Consider the following 23,851-nt stretch of genomic DNA (forward strand, 5'->3'; position numbering starts at 1 on the left):
GCCCCGTCCTCCAGGGCATGAAGCAGGTATGGAGGAGATCAAAACTCCAGACATCCAGAGGCCCCCAGAACACAAGAGACCAAGGAAGACCAACAGAGGGGCAGCCGCGCCACTGTCCCAGTAAGAGCTGAGGAGAGTCCCAGATGAGGGCTCACTCAGCAGCCGCGGAGCAGAAGCCAGGGGGAGTTGCAGTGACGCGCCCGTGAGCTCCGCCGGCAGCCAGCCGCGCCTGAGTGACCGAGCCCCAGGCCGAGAGGCCGGGGGCACCCCACCTCCGAAGTGGCCCGAGCGAGCCCCAGGCTCCAGGCCCCGATAAGCGGCCGCCAAGGAGTGAGCCGGTGTGTACCTGGACGCCCATCCCCGGACACAAAGAACCACCAACGCACCGATGTCTGAGGGGGTCCACCACTGGCAGGGGAAGTGGTGGTAGGGGGAGATAGGCCTCCAAACCTTGGAGGGCCTGAGATGTCCCCAGAGAAGTGGCGTCTGATACCCAACCTGACATATAGACACAGACATACAGGCACACACAGACACAAACATCCATTCCCACCCTCATGCTCTCATATGCACTTACTCCACACTCAACCAACGTGGAGACAGACATAAAGAGACGCTGTACACACGATCACACTCCCCAAGCGTACTCTACAAACCGGGTCTAGGTGCCCTTGCCCCTGGAGGGGGGAACTGCACCCAGACCCAGGTGGTGTTACCCTTTTCCCTGCGGTGGGGGGAGGCAGACCGCCCCGACTCCGCAGCAGCAGGAAGGCCCCACACTCCAGACCGCAGTCGGACGGCCAACTCCTCCTCCTAGCCCCCCCGCTCCAGCAGGTCGCAGAGAATGGGGGTGAGAGAAGACTCCAAACCTCCCTCCACCCGCTCATTGTAGTGTTGATGCATGTGTGTTCTAAGGTGCATTTAAAACCCAGGAGGGCATGGAGCTACCTGCCAGAGAGCAGCAGGTAAGCGCATGGTCCCTCCTGCTAGCCCTCAATGTCTACGTGTATTTAAAATTGAGAGGTGGGCAACGATGCCAGGGGTGGGGTGTACACCCTGATGGTACTTTGGACTCCGTGTATCGTGCCCACCCCCAAGATCCTATATGTATGTGTAATGAGAGTGTGAGTAATGTGAATGTCTAAGTTGTGGGATAAAATTGAGGCAGAGGCAGCCAGAAGGGGACAGGGGGGGGGGGGGGTAGCCTCCTCTGCACCCTGGTGACATACCCCTACTCCAAGGTCCTGCATGTGTGGGTGGTTGTGGTGGAGCGGGAAGAGGGAGGCAGCTGGAGATGGGGAGGGAAGGAAGGGAGGGGCAAGTGACCCCTCCCTGGGGCCAGCTCCCCCGCTGACCCCAGTAGGCACCCCCATACTCCGCGACCCGCCAGGGAAAGGGGGCCCAGGCCCATCCAGACCGGGGCCCAGTGCAGCAGCGCCTCCCGGCCCCACAGAGCCCGGGACAGTCCACCCAACCCCACCACAGAGAAAACTGCACCCACCCCACCATCCACTCATCTTCCAGACTACATAAGACAATAAACACCCAGGCTGAGATCTTCCTCCACCTCTCCTGTATCTCCCCCTCCTGCAGAGAGAGCTCCTGAGGAGAGGAAAGCTCCTGCAAGATGTGACAATCTCCCCCACCAGTTGAAGAGCCCCCCAGGTGGCTCGATGCACCGGCGGCACCCTGCTCCAGGGCTGGGCCCCCATGCACCCACCCGCCCACAACCCCGGCAACACACCAACCAGGACCCAAGCGACCGAGGCCCGGTCCGGGTCCCAGCCCAGTGACGGAGCGCCCCCAGAACCTCACGCCCATCCCGGACCCACCCAGGGCCAGCCAGGCTACCAGGTCAGTAACCCACGTCCGTCAGCACAGACCCTCCCCTAGCCCCGCTGCACGCAGCCGCGAGGAAACAGTCACCTGAGAGCCAACAGAGCCCCTAACCGGACATGACCGCTACCCCGGGTTGAGCCCCCCAAGGAAGATGCCTCCGGGGAACCCCCCGACGCCCTAAGCCTGTCCCTACCCCCACACCAATCACAACAGTGAAGGCGGGACCAAACTATGACCCCCCACCCCCACTAGGTGATGGAGCTGATCAAAGGAGCCCAGAGCAATTGATCTGATGTGGTGGCAGAGGCTGTATCAAGACTAATGTAATCTAATAGATAATTTCTATATTGGTTAGAATTAAGATTATTTTTATTTTTCCAGTTCATGAGGACTGTTTTCTTGGTGATGCATAGGGCAGTGAAAACCATATGGGCGATATTCTTTTCTGAAGTGACATTATCTAAGCTGCCCAACAAACACACTAAGGGGGAAGTTGGAATGTTACATTTCAGACACTTCGATAAGTCTTCACATATCTCGCGCCAAAACGTCTGAACTGGTGGACAGAACCAAAGAGCGTGGATATAATTGTCCGGTGAATTGGTTTGGCAGTGTGAGCAGTTGTTGGTAGACGTAAAGCCCATCTTGAACATCCGATGGCCTGTATAGTGCACTCTATGTAATATTTTGTATTGAATTAATTGAAGACTGGGATTTCTAATTAGATGAAAGGTTTTTAAGCAAATCTGAGACCAGAAGTTTTGGTCTAAGTTAACTGATAAATCCGCTTCCCATTTTGCAATAGGAAGTGATATTGATTCATCTGTTTTAGAAAGCATTCTGTATATTTTGGATAGTAATTTGGGGGGTTTAAGAGTAAGAAATTGAACCACACTTGGTGTTGTTTGTAGTTCAACTTGACCCGGTTTAAATTTCTTTTTTACTATGGATTTAATTTGTTGATATTCTAAAAATCTTTTCTTGTTGATCCCATATTGTGTAACTAGTCCGTCAAATGAAATAAATTCTGTTCCTTCTAGTATATGTTCTAAATATTTGATTCCTTTACCACTCCAATCTGAAAAGTTTATCATATTATTGTTTTGTAATATGTCAGGGTTGTTCCAGATAGGTGTACGTTTGCATGGGATTAATGAAGACGCCGTCAATTTTAGAAACTCCCACCATGCTGTCAGAGAAGAGCTGATCTTCAGCCTTTAAAAGCACAGTTTAACTTTTATAGGGACAGTTATGTCCAGGTTTAAGAAAATCCACATATTTAGCCCTTTATTGTCATTGTGCATGTTCAACGGAAATTGTGGGTGCTGCACACCAACTGTGCAGGAATAAAATATAAAAAGTTGTCAGCAGGAATCAATAACAAACAAGAGAAGAGCCTGTTAAATAAAGTTACTGATGTTGATGAAGCAGGCAGGTTGTTTTGATTCAATTTCAATTCAATTTTATTTATGTAGCGCCAAATAACAACAACATTTCTAGCAACAGGTCCGTTTACAGCATCCTGCCATGCAATTAGGAACCCAACGTTAACGCTTATCAAGTGGAAAAAAGTTAGCATTCACCCTCCAGCTTAGATAATTTTAGCTTAGTGTTCAAAATAAAGCCAATCAGCTACTCTTGTAAAGCTTTGAATTGATGAGATTCTTGGCTAGTAACCTCTGCTGCCTTTAAACTGCAGAATTACTGCAGTGTAAGTCAGGAGGTCAAACATGGATGTGCTCTCCAGGAAAACATGGGCATTCAGTTAAGACCAAGGCTACTGAATTGGAACGAGGTAACAGAGGTTTATTATGAATATGTGTTGTTGCTCTTCAAAGGTAACAATAAAAGGCATTTTCATGCATTAAATTCCCATAATTCACTGCAAAAACATCACGTTCTCCTCTGTTTTCTTTGTATGAGGAAATGATTGCCATGACTCACTTAAAGCTATTCATACAGCCCATTAATGCTAAATGTGCATCAAAGTATGCGTCGCCTGAATATTTTTGTGACACCTCAACCAGATATGGAACATTGTGGCTTTAATGGGAACTTTGTGGGTTTCATGATTACATCCAAGGAAGAAATGGAGGTCTGGGTCTGAAGTAAATAACAGAAGGCAATGTAGTTGATTGCTGAGGAAGGGATGAAGTGCGAGACAGGAAAACGGATGAACTGCATTTTGTTGAGAGTACAACAAAGAGGGTGAGAAGGCAGAGAGCAGTGAGGTAATGAAGCAGTGACCAGCGATCTCGGTTTTTGCCTTTGTTTCGTTCTCTGCTTGTTTTTCTTTTCCTTTCTGGCACACTCGTAGGCTAATTCAGATTTACTCCAAGGCAAGCTTTGCTTTTGTTTTTAGTAAATTAACACACACACACACACACACACACACACACACACACACACACACACACACACACACACACACACACACACACAGCCTATTACGGTTTTAAAGCCACAGATGGTCTATCAGAGGGGAGTGTATGAGTATTTCAAGCAGTGATGGAAAACCATAGTGAGCATGTGTGTGTGTGTGTGTGTGTGTGTGTGTGTGTGTTTGGCTGTAGAGGTCTATGAATAGTGACAGTGAGGAAAAGGCTGTCAGAGCAGTAATTCAGAGCTCTGGCTGCTCTCATCAACACCAACATTGCAAAAAAAAAAGGAAGAAAGAAAGAAAGGAGCCTTGTTGAAGAAGCTTTCTATTACACAATATGCTGCTAGGAGCCCTGCAGCACCTCACACACTATGAGCATGGTGTGTGTGTGTATTTGATGTATCTGCGTATGTAGAACTGCCACTGTGAATGACGATACACATGTGACATTTGCTGCATGAATTTCTTTTGCATTTAAAGAGAGCAAGAATGGTGCATCTCTTACATTGTGTGCCACCTGTCTAGCTTTGGCAAAAAAACCCCTTCTGGACTGCTTTGCTGTTCTTTCAGTGCAAATAGAGCAAATTCTCCTGGAGTGTCTGGCAGTCACAGATGGTGGAACGAGTGAAAGGCCAGTGGAAGCTGTTTTGTTCTAAGCTAAAAGAGGCAGCAATTTAAAGAAACATCTTTGAGTTAAAGGATGCTCACTCTTATTTGCATCACCTCATCCCAAACACATCTCTTGACAGTAATATGATGTTTTGAAAGACTGCAACCTATCAGCCTGCCTGGGACTCTAATACATTTAAGGGAGTGGGTCTGTAAATATCAGCCATCTTTACTTCATCATTTAAGGCCATCTTCCCCTGCACGTCTGCATAGTGGCTGCTATTTTTGATCACTACGTGGAATTCTGTAGTTGTGCCTCTGTGGCACATGCCTGTTCTCCTCCACTGTTTCAAACTGTGTTAAACTGTGATCTGGCAAGTGTTCTAGGTGATAGGATTTTTTGAAAGTGCAGTGTTATTTGTACTGTACTGATTCATCACTGGCTTCTATTTGATGGTGTGTGCAGTTACACATGCAGACTGAGCAGCTTGGCATGTTTACATGCCTGTTGGCCAGATATAATTGCTAGATCCCGATGCACACTCCCTTTCCTGATCCTCATTATGAGTTTTCATTTGTTTTGTTTTGTTGTTGTTTTTTTATTCTAAAAGATATGTAATATTGTATAACAGATTAACCCTCCAGTTGTGTGCACCCACCCCTTACTTTAGTGTTCCGGTCACAAGTGACCATTCTCTTTTAACAACTCTTAAATTAACATTAGAAATATTTTTCACCACCAAATTCAGTTCAGTGATCATTCAGTGGGCCATTCAGGGGGTCAGAGGTCAAACCAACCCAGACATTCTGTCCATTAACAAGATGTTATTGTTATTGCAATACAGCCATTAGTAATGTCATTTGTCTTTGTGGTTCTAGTACCCCCTGGAAGTGATGGTGATGAAGAGAGAAATCACTTCCAAATAAAATACTCTAAAGAGGACACATTTCCAGCTCCATGTGTTTATTCTTGGAAATCGGGCTACTAGAGTAACCCTGTTTGTCTTGGTGCAGCTCCTCACGTCCTTTGTGTTAAGCAGGCAGTTTTAGTCCCTCTGCCTTCAGGCAACTTTCCTCTGATTGTCTGCTTCGCAAAAACAGGGGATTGGGAGGCTCGCAGCCAAAGAGATGTGATCATATTATTGTTCTGTTTTACTCACATAAGCGTGTGAAGCCTGAGCTCTTGGTTATGAGGGATTACTCGTGCATACGCTAATCTCATCCTCTGAAACTGTGGCCATGTTTAATATGTGCATCCACAATTTGCACAGGACCCTGACCTTAAAAGTACATTAGAAAAGGACTCCTTATTTGTTATTGTCAATAGGAATGATTACAGGAAGCACACCCCGTTTCAGTATTTAAATTGCTTGTGAGTTTTAATTTTGACTTGATTATGCTAAAAACTTTTTTTTTTTAAATTGATGCATTTGAAAACTTTATGGTGGTCAGTCTACTGTCGTTGTGACTCCTAAAACAAATAGACAAATTGTCAGAAGGCGTTATTATAGCTCTGCATCAACAAGTAGACATCAGAAGCTAGTTACCCAATGTTAGTGCCAGCTTGGTAAAGCTCACCCCATCTGCCAGCTGCTTTAATTGGCTCACATCCCACATGCTCCACATGTTATAGCTCCCTTCCCAAATCATCCCAGATGATGGTCTTATCTCAGCGGTTCAGAGCCTGCAGACTCTGTCTGAGTCATGCCGTCGCTTCCATAGCACTTTCCCGAAGAAGGAAGCTGAATGGCTGACGATTACTGCAGCCTGGAGATTTTGAAGTCTATTAAATGTATTCTTTTTAACTTTGCAAAGAAACCCCAAAACGCTTAGCAGGAAACAGACTTAGCTTCCGTGACTGAGTTATGTTATATAGCTCGCTGACATGAGGCAGATCAGGTGTTCTCACCTTCCTTCATGCTAATGTTCTATGACTATTAATAGGAAGCTCCTCCTGCCCCCTTCAATACCTGACTCACCTTAACTGGCTTCACTTGAGAGAAAATGGACTGTGTGTGTGTGTGTGTGTGTGTGTGTGTGTGTGTGTGTGTGTGTGTGTGTGTGTGTGTGTCTCTCGGTATGACTAGCCATCCATCTTACCTCCTCTGCTCTTGTTATTCCTCCATCCTCACCTGCCGCTTTTCATTTCAGCTCACCCGTGTTCACTTTGTTTTTCTCTCCTCTTTCCACCCCTACCTTTACTTTCACCTACACTGTTTTTGCTTTTCCCCTTCCTTCTTCCTATCTTGCTCCCCCTGCCCCACATTTTCTTCTCCATTCCCCCCTCCACCTCATCTCCGCCTTCCCTCCTCCAGTCGGATGAAGTCTGCAGGGAGAGACGGAGGAGCGCAGTGCTGCCTGCTAAGCAGCAGAGGACAACACATGTGCTTGCATTTCTGTGTGTGTGTGTTTTATGTGTTGTGTGTGGGTGGTGTGCAACTTTGTGTAATATATGATGTGTGCTTGTGACACTGACTGCAGCGTGCTTATTCACTGCAGAGCGGCTTGCAGGAGCTGCTGTTTATCACACTGTCTCTCCTTATCTTCTTCATGCTGTCTGTCGCCTTCCCCCTTTCTATTTTCAGTCTTTGTCCCATCTCTTCACATGTGTACACACACACACATTCCCACACACACCTGAGCAGAGCTTTTAAGCAGGTGTTGTTTTTTTGTCAGCTCCATCCATTAAACATAATGGGTGTGTGCATGAAAGCTGTTTTTGTTTTGTTTTTTTCTTAATAATGAAAAGGTGTATGTGAGCGGAACAGCGTGCGTGTGTCCTGTCTCCAACAGTTCACGTCTTCCTCTCTTTGCAGCGGCCTAATTAATGTCATCCGTCTCACTTACACTGACAATGCTCCTCTCTTCTCTCTCCTATGTTGTCTCCTCTGTTCTTTTCTCCCTTGTCTTGTCCTTTATTTAACTCTTGCTTTTCGGCCCTTTGTTTAGACCCTTTTTTTCTTCCATCTTCACATCAGTCTTTTTCCTGTCTTGGCCATCTTTTCTCTCTGTGGCACATTGAGTAGCCAAAGGTATGACTAAATATATTTCCAAGTCTGCTGTGTATTCAGTGACACAAACCTGTTGGATTTATTTTATAATTATGAGTACAAGCAAGAGAATATGTCCAAATCTGCCAAACACACAGTTTGACAGACAGAAAATGTTATATTCAGATTTTTTTAATTTGTTTTTTGTTTTGTTTATTCAGTAAAAGTTATTTTATGGCTGCTCATGTTTATTTGAGAACTTGCTCTCTTGTCCTCACTTCCTTCAGGTTCTGTCTTTCTAACCATTTCCTATTTTGTTGGCAATTAATTTGTGAAATGTGAGTAATTGGCATTTATGCAAAGCAGTTTAGCAACAGTGAAAAGAGCAGCAAAGCAGGCGACTCTCGGACTTACTAAAGTACTTTGACATGATATAAAATCTTATTCCTCTTTGTTTTGGCCTTGGCCCTTTTTCCCTTCCTCTAAGCCAAGTTTCTTCTGATTGGCTGCCCCTCATTAGCAGAGGATTTTACACAATAGTTGGGAAAGGCTTCTCTGCTCACGGCCAAGAGTAGAAAATATCGAATCCTGAGTTTTTGGCTCACAGGGATCACTTAGTGACTGGAAGTGGAAGTCACTGTGAAAAAGATAAAGCTCCACTCACACAAGGAATAAAGACTAGCTGGTAACTCCCAGAAAACTTAAAGTCACCATAGAAAAATGCATATTCCCCGACTGGTTAGCAAATGGTTGCTGAAGGTTGCCAGCAATCACTGGGTAAAATCTGTCAGGTTTAAAAACTCGTGAGTGCTTTGGATGCTGGTAGATTGCCCAGCTGCCCGTAGTTTGCATGGAAGATGTCGACTTGTCTGCAAAGACTTGCCAACACACAAGCGGCAGTAACCACGATGGAAAACTAAAAACGTTCTCCTTCAAATTAAAAGTTGTGCCTTCCTGCAGGTGCAGCTCTTAATATGAAGGCAAATATTCTCCCTTTGCTGTTTGTGTCACACTCGTAACACTTCCCCTACAGCTCAGAGAGTAAATGGCAAGTTGGCTGGTTGGTGTTGGTGGTGTTGTGTTTCTGCCAGTGTGACTGGGGTCTAACACAAACGTTGGCATTATCATCTGAAACTATGACCATGTTTATTCTCATGTACGTTAAAGATTAAAATAGGTAAGACAGAATAGGTGAGAAAACAAATCTAAGCTCCTCTGCCTTGTTTCTCTGGTCTGGTTCTTTCTGCTGATTAGGTGAGATTTACATTACATGTATATTTTTAGGGTATGGTGACAAGAGCAACTACATGATTGTAGTGTATGAGAAATAATCTGTCTGGATGAAAGTCTATATATTCATGACGCTTCTCTCCTTGCCCTGTGTCTTTCTGTCTGACAGTCTGGTTCCAGTATAACAACTCCACAGGTGGACCCCTCCACCTCCTCCTCTTCTTCCTCCTCTACCTCCACCACTACCACAGCGAAAGCAGAGGAGAAGAAGCTTTTATCTAAAGACTCGATCCTGTCCCTGTACGCAAGCAGCTCAGTGGGCAGTCAGCCACAAAGCCAGCAACAGCCTGCTCCAGGACAAGGTAACACACATGCTCTCATACAGCCAGCAGTTATTATTAACCCTTTGTTAATCAAGTCAAAGCAGCTTGGTCAATTGACTCAAACTCACATTTTCAATTCAAGCAGAGTCACTCAAGTTTGTAGGTCTTTTTAAAGGATACAGTTTGCAGGAGGTGTTTCTAAGACTGGTAGAGGGAAAAAATAAAGATTGACAGTTTGTTGCTAAGGAGTTGTGATTTCATGCCACTTTCTCTTTTGGGTCAGGCTCATGTGTTTACTGAGCTTGAGCGTCTTTTGTCAACTGAACTATACCGACACAAAAGCTTAAAAATTTGTTTAAAAAAATCACATTTATTATCGGTTTTATATTAGCCGTTCCACAAAAGATCGAGCATGGTGTTAGTTCAGACAGGAGACAAAGCTCAATCCTGGCAGAAAAGCTGATCTTCAATACTCCGCTGATATTCTCCCACTAGGGCTGCACATGTGCCAGCCACTTGGCAACCCACCTCAAATCAAGGCTCAATAAAGGTTCTGGCTTTCAGTTCTGTTCAGTGCTGGGGGGTCTTCCTGCTTCCAAATCTAAATTACAGCTGTAAAAACTTCAGTGGTCTTGGCTAAACTGTTTACAACTACACGCCGCACTCAAACATGGGGTTGGACGTTACCCACAAAGATGGTGTAGCAGTGAGCTTGGCATTGATTCTCGACCTCTTAATCTTCTCAAGAGCCGCCGAACAAAACTAATCCTCACTTTATTTTCGCTACTCTCTGCCCCCCTCTCACGGACAATAACCATATCCAACTTCTTAATAGCAATTAACTGGTCTGCATTGGTGCATCATATCTTTATTCTCTTCCCCCTCCTGCCCCCCCCCCTCTTTCTTAAATAAATAACTATCATATCTGATATCATATCTCACAGTACAATAATATTGAATGGGTTGCATTGTTGTATTTTGTCATGTTTCTCAGGTCTTTGTCTGAATTTCTACGAACATTATTGCTAAGGATTGTCTTATTGCATTGGAGTCACACTGGGTTAAATATGTACACTTGGGTTTTAAGGGGTATTTATTATTTTCTTCTTTTTTTGGGGTTGTATGGAAGCCCCAAACGCAATTTCATTGTTCTTGACAATGACAATAAATAAATAAAAATGCTATTTAACTTCATTTAATTGCATGCATTGCATTGCACCATTGTTTCTGTGGCCATGAGCTGAAACCTACTCCCCAAGAAGGCCGGGAGGATTGAACGAGGACCCTTCTTGTTATGAGGTGACAGTCTGCACCTCTTCACCACTGTGCCGCCTCAAAACTCGAAATAAATTACACTTTTGTTTTGTGTTTGACCTATAAAGTGTCAAATTATTGCTAACATCTTCATCATATCAACGTTTTAAGAGGACTAAAAGGCTGATGATCCGTTTATAGCTTGGAAAATGATCCGCAAGTGGCTGGAAATCTGCAAATGAAGGCAGCAGTGTGTCTGCTTGTGCAAAGAGAACATTTTAGCCTGGCCAAAAGGCTGTGTTTATTTTTGGTCTACATTTCAGAGATGGAAAAAAGGAGACTGGTGGAAAACAACATAAACAAGTGGAGTTGTGGCTGACTTTGGAGAGCAGTCAGAGGCTGAGAGCTCACTCACACCCTGCTGACATTGTGTATGTGTGTGTTTGTCTGGTAAAGCTGATCTATTAATCAAGAGAATTCTTACTTGCTCATAGCCTGACACCTTTACAGATGCACACAAAATGAAAACTTATGGCATTAAGAGCTTTTGGACCTTGAGAACCTTTTGATACATTCTATAACTCTTAATGGAACGGCAGCTTTTTTTGTATCTTCACTCTGCAGAAACTAGAAAGTATCTTTTTTTTTTTTTTTTTTTTTTTTAGCTCCTGACACTGACTTCATCAGTACAATAATTTAATAATTAAGATCATGATTTGATCAGGTTAAACAAAAGATGCAAGATTTCGTAATCCTGGATGTTTGAAGTATTTTTTTGGAAGCTACAAAACAATTTATGGTACCCATACACGTTCCACAAAAACTTGCTGTACGTTACGCTTTTCTAAGCTTTGTTCTTATCTCTGGACACTCACATGAACCTTGTGACCTCTTTGGAGAATCACCCCCAGAATGGGAGCCTACATTTTTAATGATTACATGCTGCCACTGCAGAAAATAGTTACTGTTAAGGCAAGAGGTGTGGGAGCTGTTATCGTAGCAAAAGTACCGGCAAGTGCATTTGGAGAGTTGTGTAACTGTATCTTAATGTGTCTGTATGTAATCAGATCTGAAAATGTGTAAAGGAACCTTTAAATGCATTTTGAGCAATCTGATTACACACAGACACACTGAGATCCAGTTACACACTCAGCAGAAAATATTACTGCTACAGTAATAGCCCCACACAAAGAACCTCGGCAGTTACGATTTATATGCATTACTGGACTCGTGGATCAGAGGACTGAAATTCAATTTACATTCAATTCAATTATATTTATATAGTCCCATTTCACAACAGCAGTCATCTCAAAACACTATATGGTAAAGGCATCACAGTGTCAGAGAGAGAGCAATCAATGAAGTTCTCTCATTTGATTGCTAAAACAGAGACCTCCTGAATGAGGCTCGAACATCAGAACATTTAGAAGACAAGAGGGAAACAGACGAACAAAGAGCTTAAAAAATAAACAAGATTAGACGCAGATTGCGGGAGAAAGTAGACAGAAGTTACTGACATGTACTAGTGGCATGTAAAAGAGGAAATGGGAGAAGAAAACACTCAGTGGATCATAGGATCAAGGGAAGTCCCACAGCAGCCTTTCATTGAAGCAGAAAACTAGGGGATGGTTTTAATTAATCAAACTTAATCTTAAAGATTGATTAATAATTTTAAAAATGGATGGTGTTTGACTCTGAACCCAAACTGGGAGCTGTTCCAAGCCTGACAGCTGATGTCGCTGCCTCCCATTTTACTTTTAGAAACTTTAGGAAGTTGAAGTGCAGCTGAAGTGGGACGATCTATGAGATCTTTAAAATATCAAGTGGTGCAATGATTCAGAACTTTGTATGTGAAGAGAACCCCATGCTTTTTTCCCAAGACTAGAATTAGCTAGTGAAGCCAATGAACCTAATGTGGGAGTAATATGCACTTTTAAAGAAGCTTCTCGGATGAGAGGTGAAACATGTCCAAGGAAACGTAAAGAAGTCCAGAGCATGCAGCAGAAGGCCTGGGGCTGCTGCGTTTAGCCTGGCTGAATACAGCTGCCTGCTCAACCTGTAACTTAAACCGACACTCAAGGATGTTCTTAATGTAATTCATTTTTTTAATGTGCAAGCTGAAGGACATGTGTTCAAAAAGGACTTAAAGGTTCCTCGCAGTAGAAATGTCTTGTGAATGTAGCGCGTAAACAAACATTACACATACACGGCGTCTCGTAAGCTGGCAAAGACGTGCAGGTTATAAATACAAGGCTGCAGACTCAGACCTAGGTGTTTACACACAAACAGATGCACACCTAGGCAATGTTGTACACACACATGCATGTTAGAGGGAAGATGCATCATAAAAACGTAGAGTAAAGATGAAAGGTCAGCGTGCTGAAAAGCAGGGACGTCTAGTTCACACTGCATTTACTAGGGTCCCAGTGCAGCAGTAAAAATAGCGAAGTGTCTGCAGGTTCGCTTTCATCTCACAGTTATTATGTGTAAAGACTGAAGTGTCAGGAGAGTGTGCATGAGCGCCTGTGCGAGGATGTATAGGTAGGCGGATGTTCACACATACATCATCCATCAGCCTGTGTGGGAAAGCATTAGTGCTGCATGTTTTCTGCTTGGTGGGAGAAAACAGGCAGCAGATTTTTACAGCAGGCACATGCATTGATTATAGTGTTCCATGTTTACACTGATGTATCAAGGATTAGGAATGGAATGAAGGGCTTTCTGCGTATTGTCCTCTCTGAATCCAAATAAATGCAGATTGAGATCAAAGCCAAAAGAACCTTGCCAGGCTAATGCTCAAAAATCAGACTTTCATCCTGCATGCACTGTATGTGTGCGCGGGACTGTGTGCACTTATCCATGCTGCAATGGAAAGGCTCTAAGTGCAGCCAACAATGAGGTGATCAGAATGTCAGAATATACAGAAGGCCAAAAAACATTGCTTCGTCAGTGATCTGTGGATTAGCTATTTGTCCATGGATCTGTACTGATTTTTTTGGCTTTATAACAGCTAAAGACTAAAACCTGTGGGGCATTATGACTTGTGCTAAAGAGGATATATTATAATATGAGAGGACAGTCTCTCATTTTGTACATGCACAGAGCAAAGCAGGGAAGCAGGCAAAAATAGTTTGTTTTTGCCTGCCTGATGGTATCAAGCTAACTCTGCAGATGTCCTTCTTCCCAACAACCTGTTCTGTTTCTTCTTGTGAGGTTATGAAGTAGAGCTGGGCGATAGAACGATAACGATATGTATCGCGATATAACTTTTACTCGATAGAGAAATTAAGCTATCGCGATAGATCTTGTCCTCAAAAAAAAAAAAAAAGGTCAGCCAATCCAAATTAAGTAGCGCAGAGCCGAACCAATCACAGCCGCAGCATCACGTCGCGTGACTTGTTATGTACAGCACAAGTGCCAAGCCGCACGTGTGTTTGTTTGGGAAGCAGCCAGCGGGTAATGGAGCCAGCGCGTAATGGAGGAAATGAGTGTGCCGACTAGAAAAATCAACCGAGCGTGACCGAAGAGAAAACAGATGATGGTTCCAATGCCGGAGAGATTGTCGAACGGAAGAGCCAAAGAAGGTCCGTAGTGTGAAGGTATTTCGGCTATTTCAAGTCTGACAAAAAACAGAGTAGCGTGCACTGTAAATTGTGCCGAAAGCAAGTCTGGAAATACAATAAACTGGTGCATGCGTCACACTGTGCGCCACGTTATTGTTTCGGTGAAATTAACTTCTACAATACTGTTAATTGTACTCTCTGCAGTGTTTAAATGCTTACATATACACACAGTTACTGTCCGTCCACACATACGACTCGGTTCTGCTTCTATGCCCCAGCTTTGTTTACGTTTTCCCACCGAGGCTTCTAGACTTCTGATTGGCCAATATTTCTGCACGGTTAGGAATCTAGCGCCACCTGCTGCTTTGGCATGTTCATAGCAGCGTTTTCAGCAGCGTTTTCCTTCATTTCTCCCTTTGTGTGTGGACGGGATTATTTTTTTAAAATGAAAACGGAAAATCTCCGTTTTCAAAAATACCCGTGTACGTGTGGACGTAGCCTCAGTCTCTGACTGGAAGCGCTAATTCGTCATTCGGCTTTTGTCAGACTAAAGTAACTGTTAAAACTGTTTGAAAAGCTCAGCTATACAACAAGGAGAGATTGAGAATTTCCTTTTAGTTCTCAGTTTATTTGATATTGACAAAAGTTAGTCAGTTTTGTCTGTTCTTCTGTAAAACAAACTAAGATTTATTTTTAGAATTAATATTTTGTTTCTAAGTGGAATTGACAATTTAGTCTGTTTCGTTTGTTCTATTTTGAAACTTAAACGCTTTAGCGGCTGCCTTTTGTGTAGTTTGCAATATTTGCCTTTATTTATCTGAAAAAGTCTCATGTTCCTTAAGTACATCTACCCTGTTGAACTTATTATGGGAAATAAATATTTAAATAAAAACAAGCTGCTGATTATTTCACATTTTACTTGTGAGCAACGGCACATTTAAATCTTACAAATATAGTTATTTGGCTTATATCGTGATAGATATCGTTATCGCCTGAAATGAAAAAAACATATCGTGATATGAAAAAATCTCATATCGCCCAGCTCTATTATGAAGTGTTCCCATACCGGGTGAACTATGTAACTGGTAAGAGGTCAGGATCTCTTTTCCTGGAAAACATTCAGTGGAAGTCGCACAGGAAACTTGAGCCTCATCACCTGGTTTAAATGAGCTAACTGTGGATGTCATATCTTGTATCCAAGGATTGTTTCAGCCAAAAGTCCATTTGATACACATGAAAATTCCAACACCAGCCAAATCTCCGGTGAGGCCTGGGGGTCTCCTCTTCGTAGGACATGCCCAAAACATCTCACCTAGGAGACATAATCACTGTGGATCACCAGCAGCTCTACTTTTGAATGACCAAGCTACTCACCCTATCATGCATCAGACATTGGTTCAATCTGTCTGTCAATCTCCCACTCCACTCTTCCCTGACCAACTACAAGATCTACTTGGTAGTGCAAGATCCTGAGATACTTAAACTACTCCAATTGGGGCAGCAACTCAAAACCTGTAGTGTGCACTTCCCTGTTTTCTGGCAGAGAATCAAGGTGATTCTCTTTCCAGTTTCTTCACACCTGGCTGCAAACCATTCCAGTGCGAGGAACGGAACACAACCTAATGAAGGCAACAAAATAGAACATCATCTTTAAAAAGCAAAGATGAAATGTTGAAGCCACCAAAGTGTAGACGCTCCAACACCTGGCTACACCTAGATATTCTGTTCATAAAAACTATGAACAGAATCGGTGATTAAAGGCAGCCTTGGCAGAATCAAACACCCACTGTAAATGAGCCACATTAAATGCTGGCAATTTAGACTAGGCTCTTGCTGTGGTTGCACAGGTACCAAATTGCCATTTACAATGGACCAAATACCCCATTTTCCCAAAGAACCCCCCAATTGAAGCCTTTGAAGTAAACAAAACACATGTAGACCCGTACCGCATTATTCCTCCTGGATCTGAAGTTCAAGTAATGGAAGGATTCTCCATTCCAGTACTCTGGCATAGACTTTCCCAGGGAGATTAAAGAATGTGATCAACCTATAGTTGGAACATAACTTTCGGTCCCCAGTTTTGAGAAAGAGAGAGTCCAGCCCTGAGAAAGAGTCCAGCCACAGTAGGGAGGAAACTCATCTGCCGAACATGGTAGAACCAAGGTTCTATTTATTAATGATGTAAACGACAGAAGTAGAAGGATGAACTCATGAGCTCAGATTGAGCCAAATGCTTCAAAACTGATTGGATACAGCTTCATAGCACAAATGGAAATTGTTTTTGTACTTGCACAGTAACCAGTTTGTGTGATTTCCCACCATACAGGCATACAGGACTTTATTCTATATACTGCAAGTACCTTGCAGTGAGGTGACAAAGCCAACCACTTCACTGAAAATGACCCAAAACATATTGCTATAGCAACTCTACAATTTTTCAAGGAAAGAAAGTGTATATTCGTTAATACAATGCAGTCATCTGATGTCAGTCCATAAGAGCATACTTTCAGTTACCGAAGGCAGAGAGACCCACAGAAAAACCACTGAAGGTGGCTGCAGTAAAAGCCTGGCAACTTAGTGCCAGCCTACAGGAAGCAATTCATTTTTAGGAAAGACACTGTATCTTTAGACTATGAAATGCTGACATTACAGCTATTTCAACCACTGCTGAAAACCTCCTTAGTACCAACTGAAGGTCATTGTCTCACAAAGCCAATTTAACAACATTGTCTTCAAAAAACAGACAAAATTCCAAGGTCCTCAAACTACACATCTCATCTGCCTCAAGTTGCACCAGAGCTTTTTATCACTTTTTCACGGTGACCCAGTGCATTGCTGATGGCATTTGGGCAATACAAGAGCAGCTAGTGGCTCTTTGGCTCTGAGAAGGTTCATCAGGTCATCATTTTTAATAAAAATGTCAAGAATCTGCCTTTCCCTATTATCATCCGTCTTCTTGCCACACACTGAATGCAGCACTCTTTGGTGACCTGTTAGAGATGTCACTCTTCAATGAAATCCCAGTCAAAGGATATCACCTGCAGCTCTTCACCTCACTGTTCTTTGTGCATTCCCCGTTTGTTTTTATGTTTTTACTGTTTCTCAACATCTTTACAGGATGAGTGCTAGTACGTTTGTTTGTTTTATTGATTGTAATTTGGGATGTTTGACTTCCTGAAGATTCTTATATTTGAATTTGAAGGCAAAGTTTGAAGGCATATTCTGTTGTCTTGTATTGCAGGCAGTGTGTACATGGGCCAGCCTCAGATGCAGTTCACTCCGCAGGGCTACGCCACAGCAGTGGCTGGAAGTATCCCACCCACCACCACCATGATGGGGTCTGGGGCCATGGTGTCTGGGATGGCACTGCCAAATGGGGGCTACATGAGCATGCAGCAGGGTGCGATGCCTGCCAACCAAGGACAGAACATGTACAGCATGCAGCAAGGACAGTGGAATATGGGCCAGGTAACAGGAAGAAATATAAATCTCTGTATTAAAGTGCAGTCAGAATGATGATTAACATTTAGCTTTTTGCCCACTCCAGTTGCTGTGAATATATAGATTCACACTTAGATCTGTTCCCCAATTCTGTGTGGAGCTCGGTGCAGTAATAACCTCACCAATGTAGTAAAAGCCCAAGAGGTGCAGCTTTAATCAGCTATTCAATCTTTTTTATAACCAGGGTTACTGTATAATAATATGAGGGGTTTTTTTCTTTTATTCTGTCACATGCCTTTATTCCTTTGTTCCTAATTCTGCCCAGAACAGTACATTACTTAGTATATAACCTTTGATTTAGGATCTTTTAATACTACTTAGAATGCAGAATGAAATTTGATGATTTGTGTGACTTGATCATTGGTTATAACTGTTTTCCAGCCAATTTGGAATGAAATTACATAATAATACCATAGACTGTATATAACAGATGGTCATAGCCACCATGATGCCATGCACTGGTTTCTTGGCTTCCCAATTTGAAGCCTCAATGATAGTGTCTTTCTTGGAGCTGCAATCAACCTTATTTGGACAAGAAGGTGAAAAGTTAAGACTCACTATCTAACCTCCTGAGAACCAAGGAAAAAAGTATCTTTCAGATTTTCCCACTGCAGAGGACATAGTGAATGTGCTGGGTCTCAGGAGGGTGAGGCTAACAAAGCTTTGTTGCATAAACTGTATGGGTGCAACACATTGTTCTGTTGATGTTGTCCACAACATGCATTCACATGCATCACGGGTCACAGCTCTTTAAGGTCCAGCCACAGCATTTTAATCAGGCGAGGGTCTGGACTTTGACTGGGCCACTGCAACACCTTCAGTCTATACTTTTTCAGTGATTCTGGTGTAGATTTGCTGCTGTTTGGGGATCTTTCACCTGATGCATGACCCAATTTGGGCCTCACATTTTGACTCTAGAATACTTTGGTATACAACTCAATCGCTGCGAGGTTCCCAAGTCCCGTGACTCAAATCATTACCCCTCCACCACCTTCCTTGGCAGTTGATGTGGTTTTGCCTAAAGTGTTTCAAAACTGTATTTTTCACATGCCTGTATATTGTAGAATCCTTCACTAATGTTGCAGTGGCCCACTTCATGGCCATTCATAGAGCTAATGTTACTGAAGGAGCATCTGCTGTAGGATTTCCTTTTGGTGACGTAAGTGCTTCCAAGATTAGTCCAACATTCAGAGAGTTTCGGTGACTTCTAATCACATCCCTGACAGAAATGCTCTTAGATTATTAAACTCGTACTTAACTGGTGCAGGTGATTGCAGTCTATAATGTGGAAGCATAGTAACAGTTCATCTGATAGAACAAAATTAAATTGGACGTGAAAAATTGTCTGTCCAGGGAAAGATGTGAAACAGACACCAGCAGCAATCCCCCTTTATGTGTTTAGATACACTTGTGCTTTTGCCGTAACTGCATCACTGTGTCTACATTAATCTTTTCTTCCCATGGTCTCTTAAATGCATCTTTCTTTCTTTATATTAGTTATTTATTAGAGCAATCTGGTTTTCTAAATCGAAAGAGGAAATATTACGTTTTACACAGAAATCATACCCCCGTGAACCATTACCAGGAAAAGACGCGTCTTTACAGAGCCTGAAGTTCGTCTATTGAATACTTTCTGTGGTCACAACCTAAAAGGATGTATTTACTACAGTTGCATAATGTTTTACTTCACTGGTGCTTCAGATTGTATCAGTGAAATCCCCAATGTATATTTCTGTCCAATGTTCAGAGCAGGCAGTCATGAAATACAGTGGATGTCTAAAAAGAACAGCTCAGTCCACAAAGACATTCATTCTTTTGTCTCGTCCAGAAAGGATTCAAGAGAACTTGCAGCATTCACCAGCTTTCATGTGAATGAGTTTTCAGGGCCTGGCAGATGAGTCATGAAGCGATTCAGGTTGGCTTTATTCAGCCTAGATCTCAATGGCTAAATCTGAATGAATTTTTAAATGTGACACAGAAGAATTTCAGATCAGCTCAGTTCACTGTTAATATTTTCTTCACTGTATCCTCATTGCATGATTTTTCAGTTTTTCTGCACAGCATTCCCATAAGAAAAAGAAATATTAAAAACTTATAAAAGACTTGCTTAAGATGTGGCTTACTTCATATAGTGAATCATATCAGGCTTATATGATTTACTCATGAAAGTGGCCACTTTCTCATTACTTTCATATATTGTTTTAGTAAGTATCCAAAATATACAAGTTTCATTTATATAATTTTTCAAGGGATTTTATATCTGTTTTCACTCTTGTATGCTTTTCATACAAGTTTCACACAAGACAGATACAAACTTTATAAGATTTATGTATATATCTTTTCCATATGGGTTGGCAGCATGTAGGGATTTACATTGACTTTTTTTTCGGGGGTTTTTGGCACAGAAATGTTTCATGATGGTGCAACAACACCTGTTCTCCCTCTTAATGTCTTCAGGACTGCCACATCCCCCACAGCAATCCTCTCATCGCTTCGCTCTGTTTTTCTAAACATGTTTTTGAGCGTTTTATTGATGTCAAACTGTTCCCTTCTTGCCTTCGTCTGTTCCCATGCCACTGTTGCTAGCTACTTATTGGTTAACAAAAATGGGAAAGCATGAATAATTACAAGTTCTCATTATCAGTCCTTATCATTTAATTCAAAATATATAAACTGTAATAATACAAAAGACAAAGTTCATGTGGTGCAACTGAAATTAAATAAAATGAAAAAATAAAATGTGCAATTACCAAAAACTACAGTTCATGTAATGGCCACTCGAGGCTCCAAATTGAGTCAGTTCCCATTCAGTCGCATGTTAAAATGCCTAAGCTGAGCCATGAAATGGAAATGTTTACAGCCTGTTTTTGGCCTCATGAATAGATTCACCCTTTTAAAAAAGTGTCTTAGGGTTTAAAGCTGGGAGTGCAGGGCACCACAGTAGCTTATCTAGAGTATATGCCCAGAAGAAGCCTGAAGGCCAAAAATAAATATGTAAAAATATGCAAAAATAATCCCAACAGATGTGCTTAAAAATGTTTAAAAAAAATATATATATAGAAACAAAGAAAAAGGAATTCAATTAATCAAATTCTAAATCCAAAAATATGAAATGAAGTCCTTCTTACATTTGAATTTGAAAACAGTGGCCAGCAGTGTGTTGAATACGTGCAGAGGGTGGTCAGGATCCATTATTTAGCCATACATCCAGCCACTGTGCGTTTGGATCACATCAGCTGATGGAGGAATCCAGACAGTTTGTTGATTGAAAAGCAATCATCCGTCAGTAAGTTGTGGTCCTAAAGGGGTGGGCCAGCAACAATACTCAAGTAATCTGTGGTTGGTAGTAAACACAGATGTGTTTTTACATCAAATTCTCACCCAAACATCTGATTGTTGCAGCAGAAGTCATAACTCATATAATTAGAAGTGTTTTTCTGAATATATACAGGGGTAAAATAAGTATTGAACACATCACTAATTTTCTAAGTAAATATATTATTGACATGAAATTCTCAGCAGATGTTTGTAACAACCCATCCAATCCACACATGCAAAGAAATCAAACCATAGATGTCCAAGTTATGTGTAAGGATGAAAAATAACTTAGAGAAAAGGTGTTGAACATATGGACAGTCATCACACCATCATATCATATGATATTATATAAAAAACGAAAAATAAAGCATGTCCATAGTGTCCAACCCCAGTGGTATTAAGAGGTGTTAAAGTGTTATATCTGAATCTTCTTATGCTCTCTGAACCCTGGTGTATGAGGTTACATTTTACAACTGAGATTATTCAGCGAACATAAATTGCCTCTGAGATGCTTTGGGTTTGTTGGTTTTATATAGTTGTCTTTTATTAACCTATTACATTCACTCCTTTCTTAGTACCCCTAACAAAGTCCAAACATGAAGCTGACTGAAAGTCTGAACCCTACCTTTGAAGTTCTGCCTAAAATGTGATGACCAAAGTGCCCTCACCCCAGTGTATGGAAGTCAGTAGTCCGCACTAACGCAGCTGTACAGTGCATGAAAGTGTGTGTGTGTGTGTGTGTGTGTGTGTGTGTGCACACGCGCATTTTGTGCAGAAGATGGAACGGTGAGCTGATAAGTGCTTGGTTAGCTGACACACATGCATTACTACACACACAGTACCTACACACACGCTCTCAGCTCTCTGATGACCAGATAAGTGAGCAGCACTGCACCAAAGCACATTCATAATAGATAAGACCGAATGGAGGGAAGAAGGGGAGTGAGTTAGGGATGTGGAAGAGGGTGAGGGATTGTGAAAAGAGAGGAGAGAGGGCAGGGAGCATTTATGAACAGAGGGGATGTTAAAGAGGGTTGGAAATAAGCCAGGAAGTGGAGTTAAAGGATGGAGAAACCCCAACACTCACCTCCAGGCTCTGAAATGACAGAATAACTGTGTTTGCTCTGATGAACTCAAACAGTAACTTTTCTCCTCTGTTTTCTATCTCAGATGACCCAGCAGATGTCAGGCATGGCTCTGAGTGGTGGAGGGCCTGCGCCAGCTGCTTCCAGCCAATCAGGCACCCCTGGGGCCGATTGGCCCGCAGCTCCATCCCCGGCTTCAGGCCAGACCCTCAGCACTCAGCTGTGGAAGTGACGAGGATGGGGTCCAGAGGATGTGGTGGTGGGGTGGGGAGTGGAGGGCAGCGTCATGGCAAGAAAACACCCATATTTTCCAACCAATCCATGTCCCTACAGCTCTGATTATATACAGCAAGGACAGTCCGTGTGCCCCAACACACCTTCACCGCAGTTCCTTTAGAGGGCCAAGATGACATCACAATGGATTGGAGCAGTTAAAAAACAAAACGAAAAAAACCCGGCAACCGCTATGTTGCGTCTATAGTTGACTTCCTTTTCTTTTCTGGTTTCCTTTTTGTTGTTGTCGGAAAAAGACAAAGAAAACAAAAGAGATGTAACAAAGCTGCTGGAGCAAAGACTCCAAGTGTCTGTAATACTAAGGTGATATCATTACCAAACTGGATAGTTAGTCTCTCAGTATCTGCAGTAGATATGGCTGTCTTGTGGTTGGTCTATGCTACCTGTCCTCTCCCTTCTCTCTGCACTGTATATTGTGATGGTCCCTCTTCCTTCCCTTCCTGCTCCTTTAGGGCAAGCACAGCCTCGTAGCAGATAATCGTCCAAGCAGTACTGTATTTATGTGAAAAAAAAAAAGTGAATCTCCTGGGTTTTTTCAGGGGAGAGAGGTCAATGCTTCAGCTCAGAAAAACTTTGGTCGAAGGTTTTTTAGCCTCTGCTAAAAAAAAATGAGGTCTCGCTGACCTGCTAATACAGTAGGTGTTACTTTTATTTTTGCACTAATGATCAAACAGTTCAACCATTTTCCCTTTGAAACGTGTGAAGTCAAGCTGTCTTGTTTCAGTCTCTGCGGGTTCAGCTTATTCCCACAGCAGACAGTGTACTGATGACTTACACCAGTGGTTTTCAGTTGTGGGGAAACCACTTGCCCAAGGTATATAATAAATCTCTGTGTTTATGGTAGACTTTTTTTTTAAATAAACAATTAAATAGCCTAAATTGTTCCATTTTCTTTTCTATTTTATGGTTTTTGTTTTGATAGTAATACTTTTTTTATAAAGTATTATATAATTATAATATTTTAAAGTTAGAGAAATAAAATGTGTTATGCTTGGGCTTGCTGACATATAATCTAAAACTACTGTTTTCCCCACACATCCACAGGTCTAAATATATAAGTACATATTTTCTTGAAAAAAGAAGAAGAAAAAACTTTGTTTGCTGTAAAACTTGAAGCTAGCAGTTAGATGCAGTTAGCTTAATTTAGCAGACGATATGTAGATATGCTAATCTGGTACTGTTCAAAATTATCCAAAAACAACAACCAAAACAAACAAACTGAAGTCTCTCTAAAGTTAAACAAAATCTCCAATGTATCGCAATTCAAACAGTTCACACTGTAAATGTAAATATATTATCACAGGTTTCCTGATTTCTAGACTTTGCGTTATTGTATGTTGTTAGCTGCTCGGCAATTGATTCACAATTAAGGTGCCAGAGTTACTCGACCCTTAGCTTATCCTTATTACATATCCGCTTATATGTCAGACAAACATCAATGTGTGTAGTCAATGTGTAGTTTTCA

At 42.3% G+C, this 23,851-nt stretch overlaps 1 protein-coding gene across 1 annotated transcript in view; it reads left to right on the plus strand.

Moving 5' to 3' along the window:
- Positions 1-22,324, plus strand: part of LOC146620376 (stromal membrane-associated protein 1-like) — a 155,062-nt gene extending 132,738 nt beyond the window's left edge. Inside the window, exons 9-11 of the mRNA XM_085368936.1 lie at positions 9,218-9,410; positions 17,430-17,656; positions 22,178-22,324. Of these exons, the coding sequence (XP_085225062.1) occupies positions 9,218-9,410; positions 17,430-17,656; positions 22,178-22,324 (567 nt within the window). The remainder of the gene's footprint in view (positions 1-9,217; positions 9,411-17,429; positions 17,657-22,177) is intronic.
- The last annotated feature ends 1,527 nt before the right edge of the window (positions 22,325-23,851 follow it).

Source organism: Diplotaxodon limnothrissa, linkage group LG13 (assembly GCF_057381915.1).
Source record: "Diplotaxodon limnothrissa isolate DT_005_m linkage group LG13, D_limnothrissa_male_GT1.1, whole genome shotgun sequence".
NCBI lineage: Eukaryota > Metazoa > Chordata > Actinopteri > Cichliformes > Cichlidae > Diplotaxodon > Diplotaxodon limnothrissa.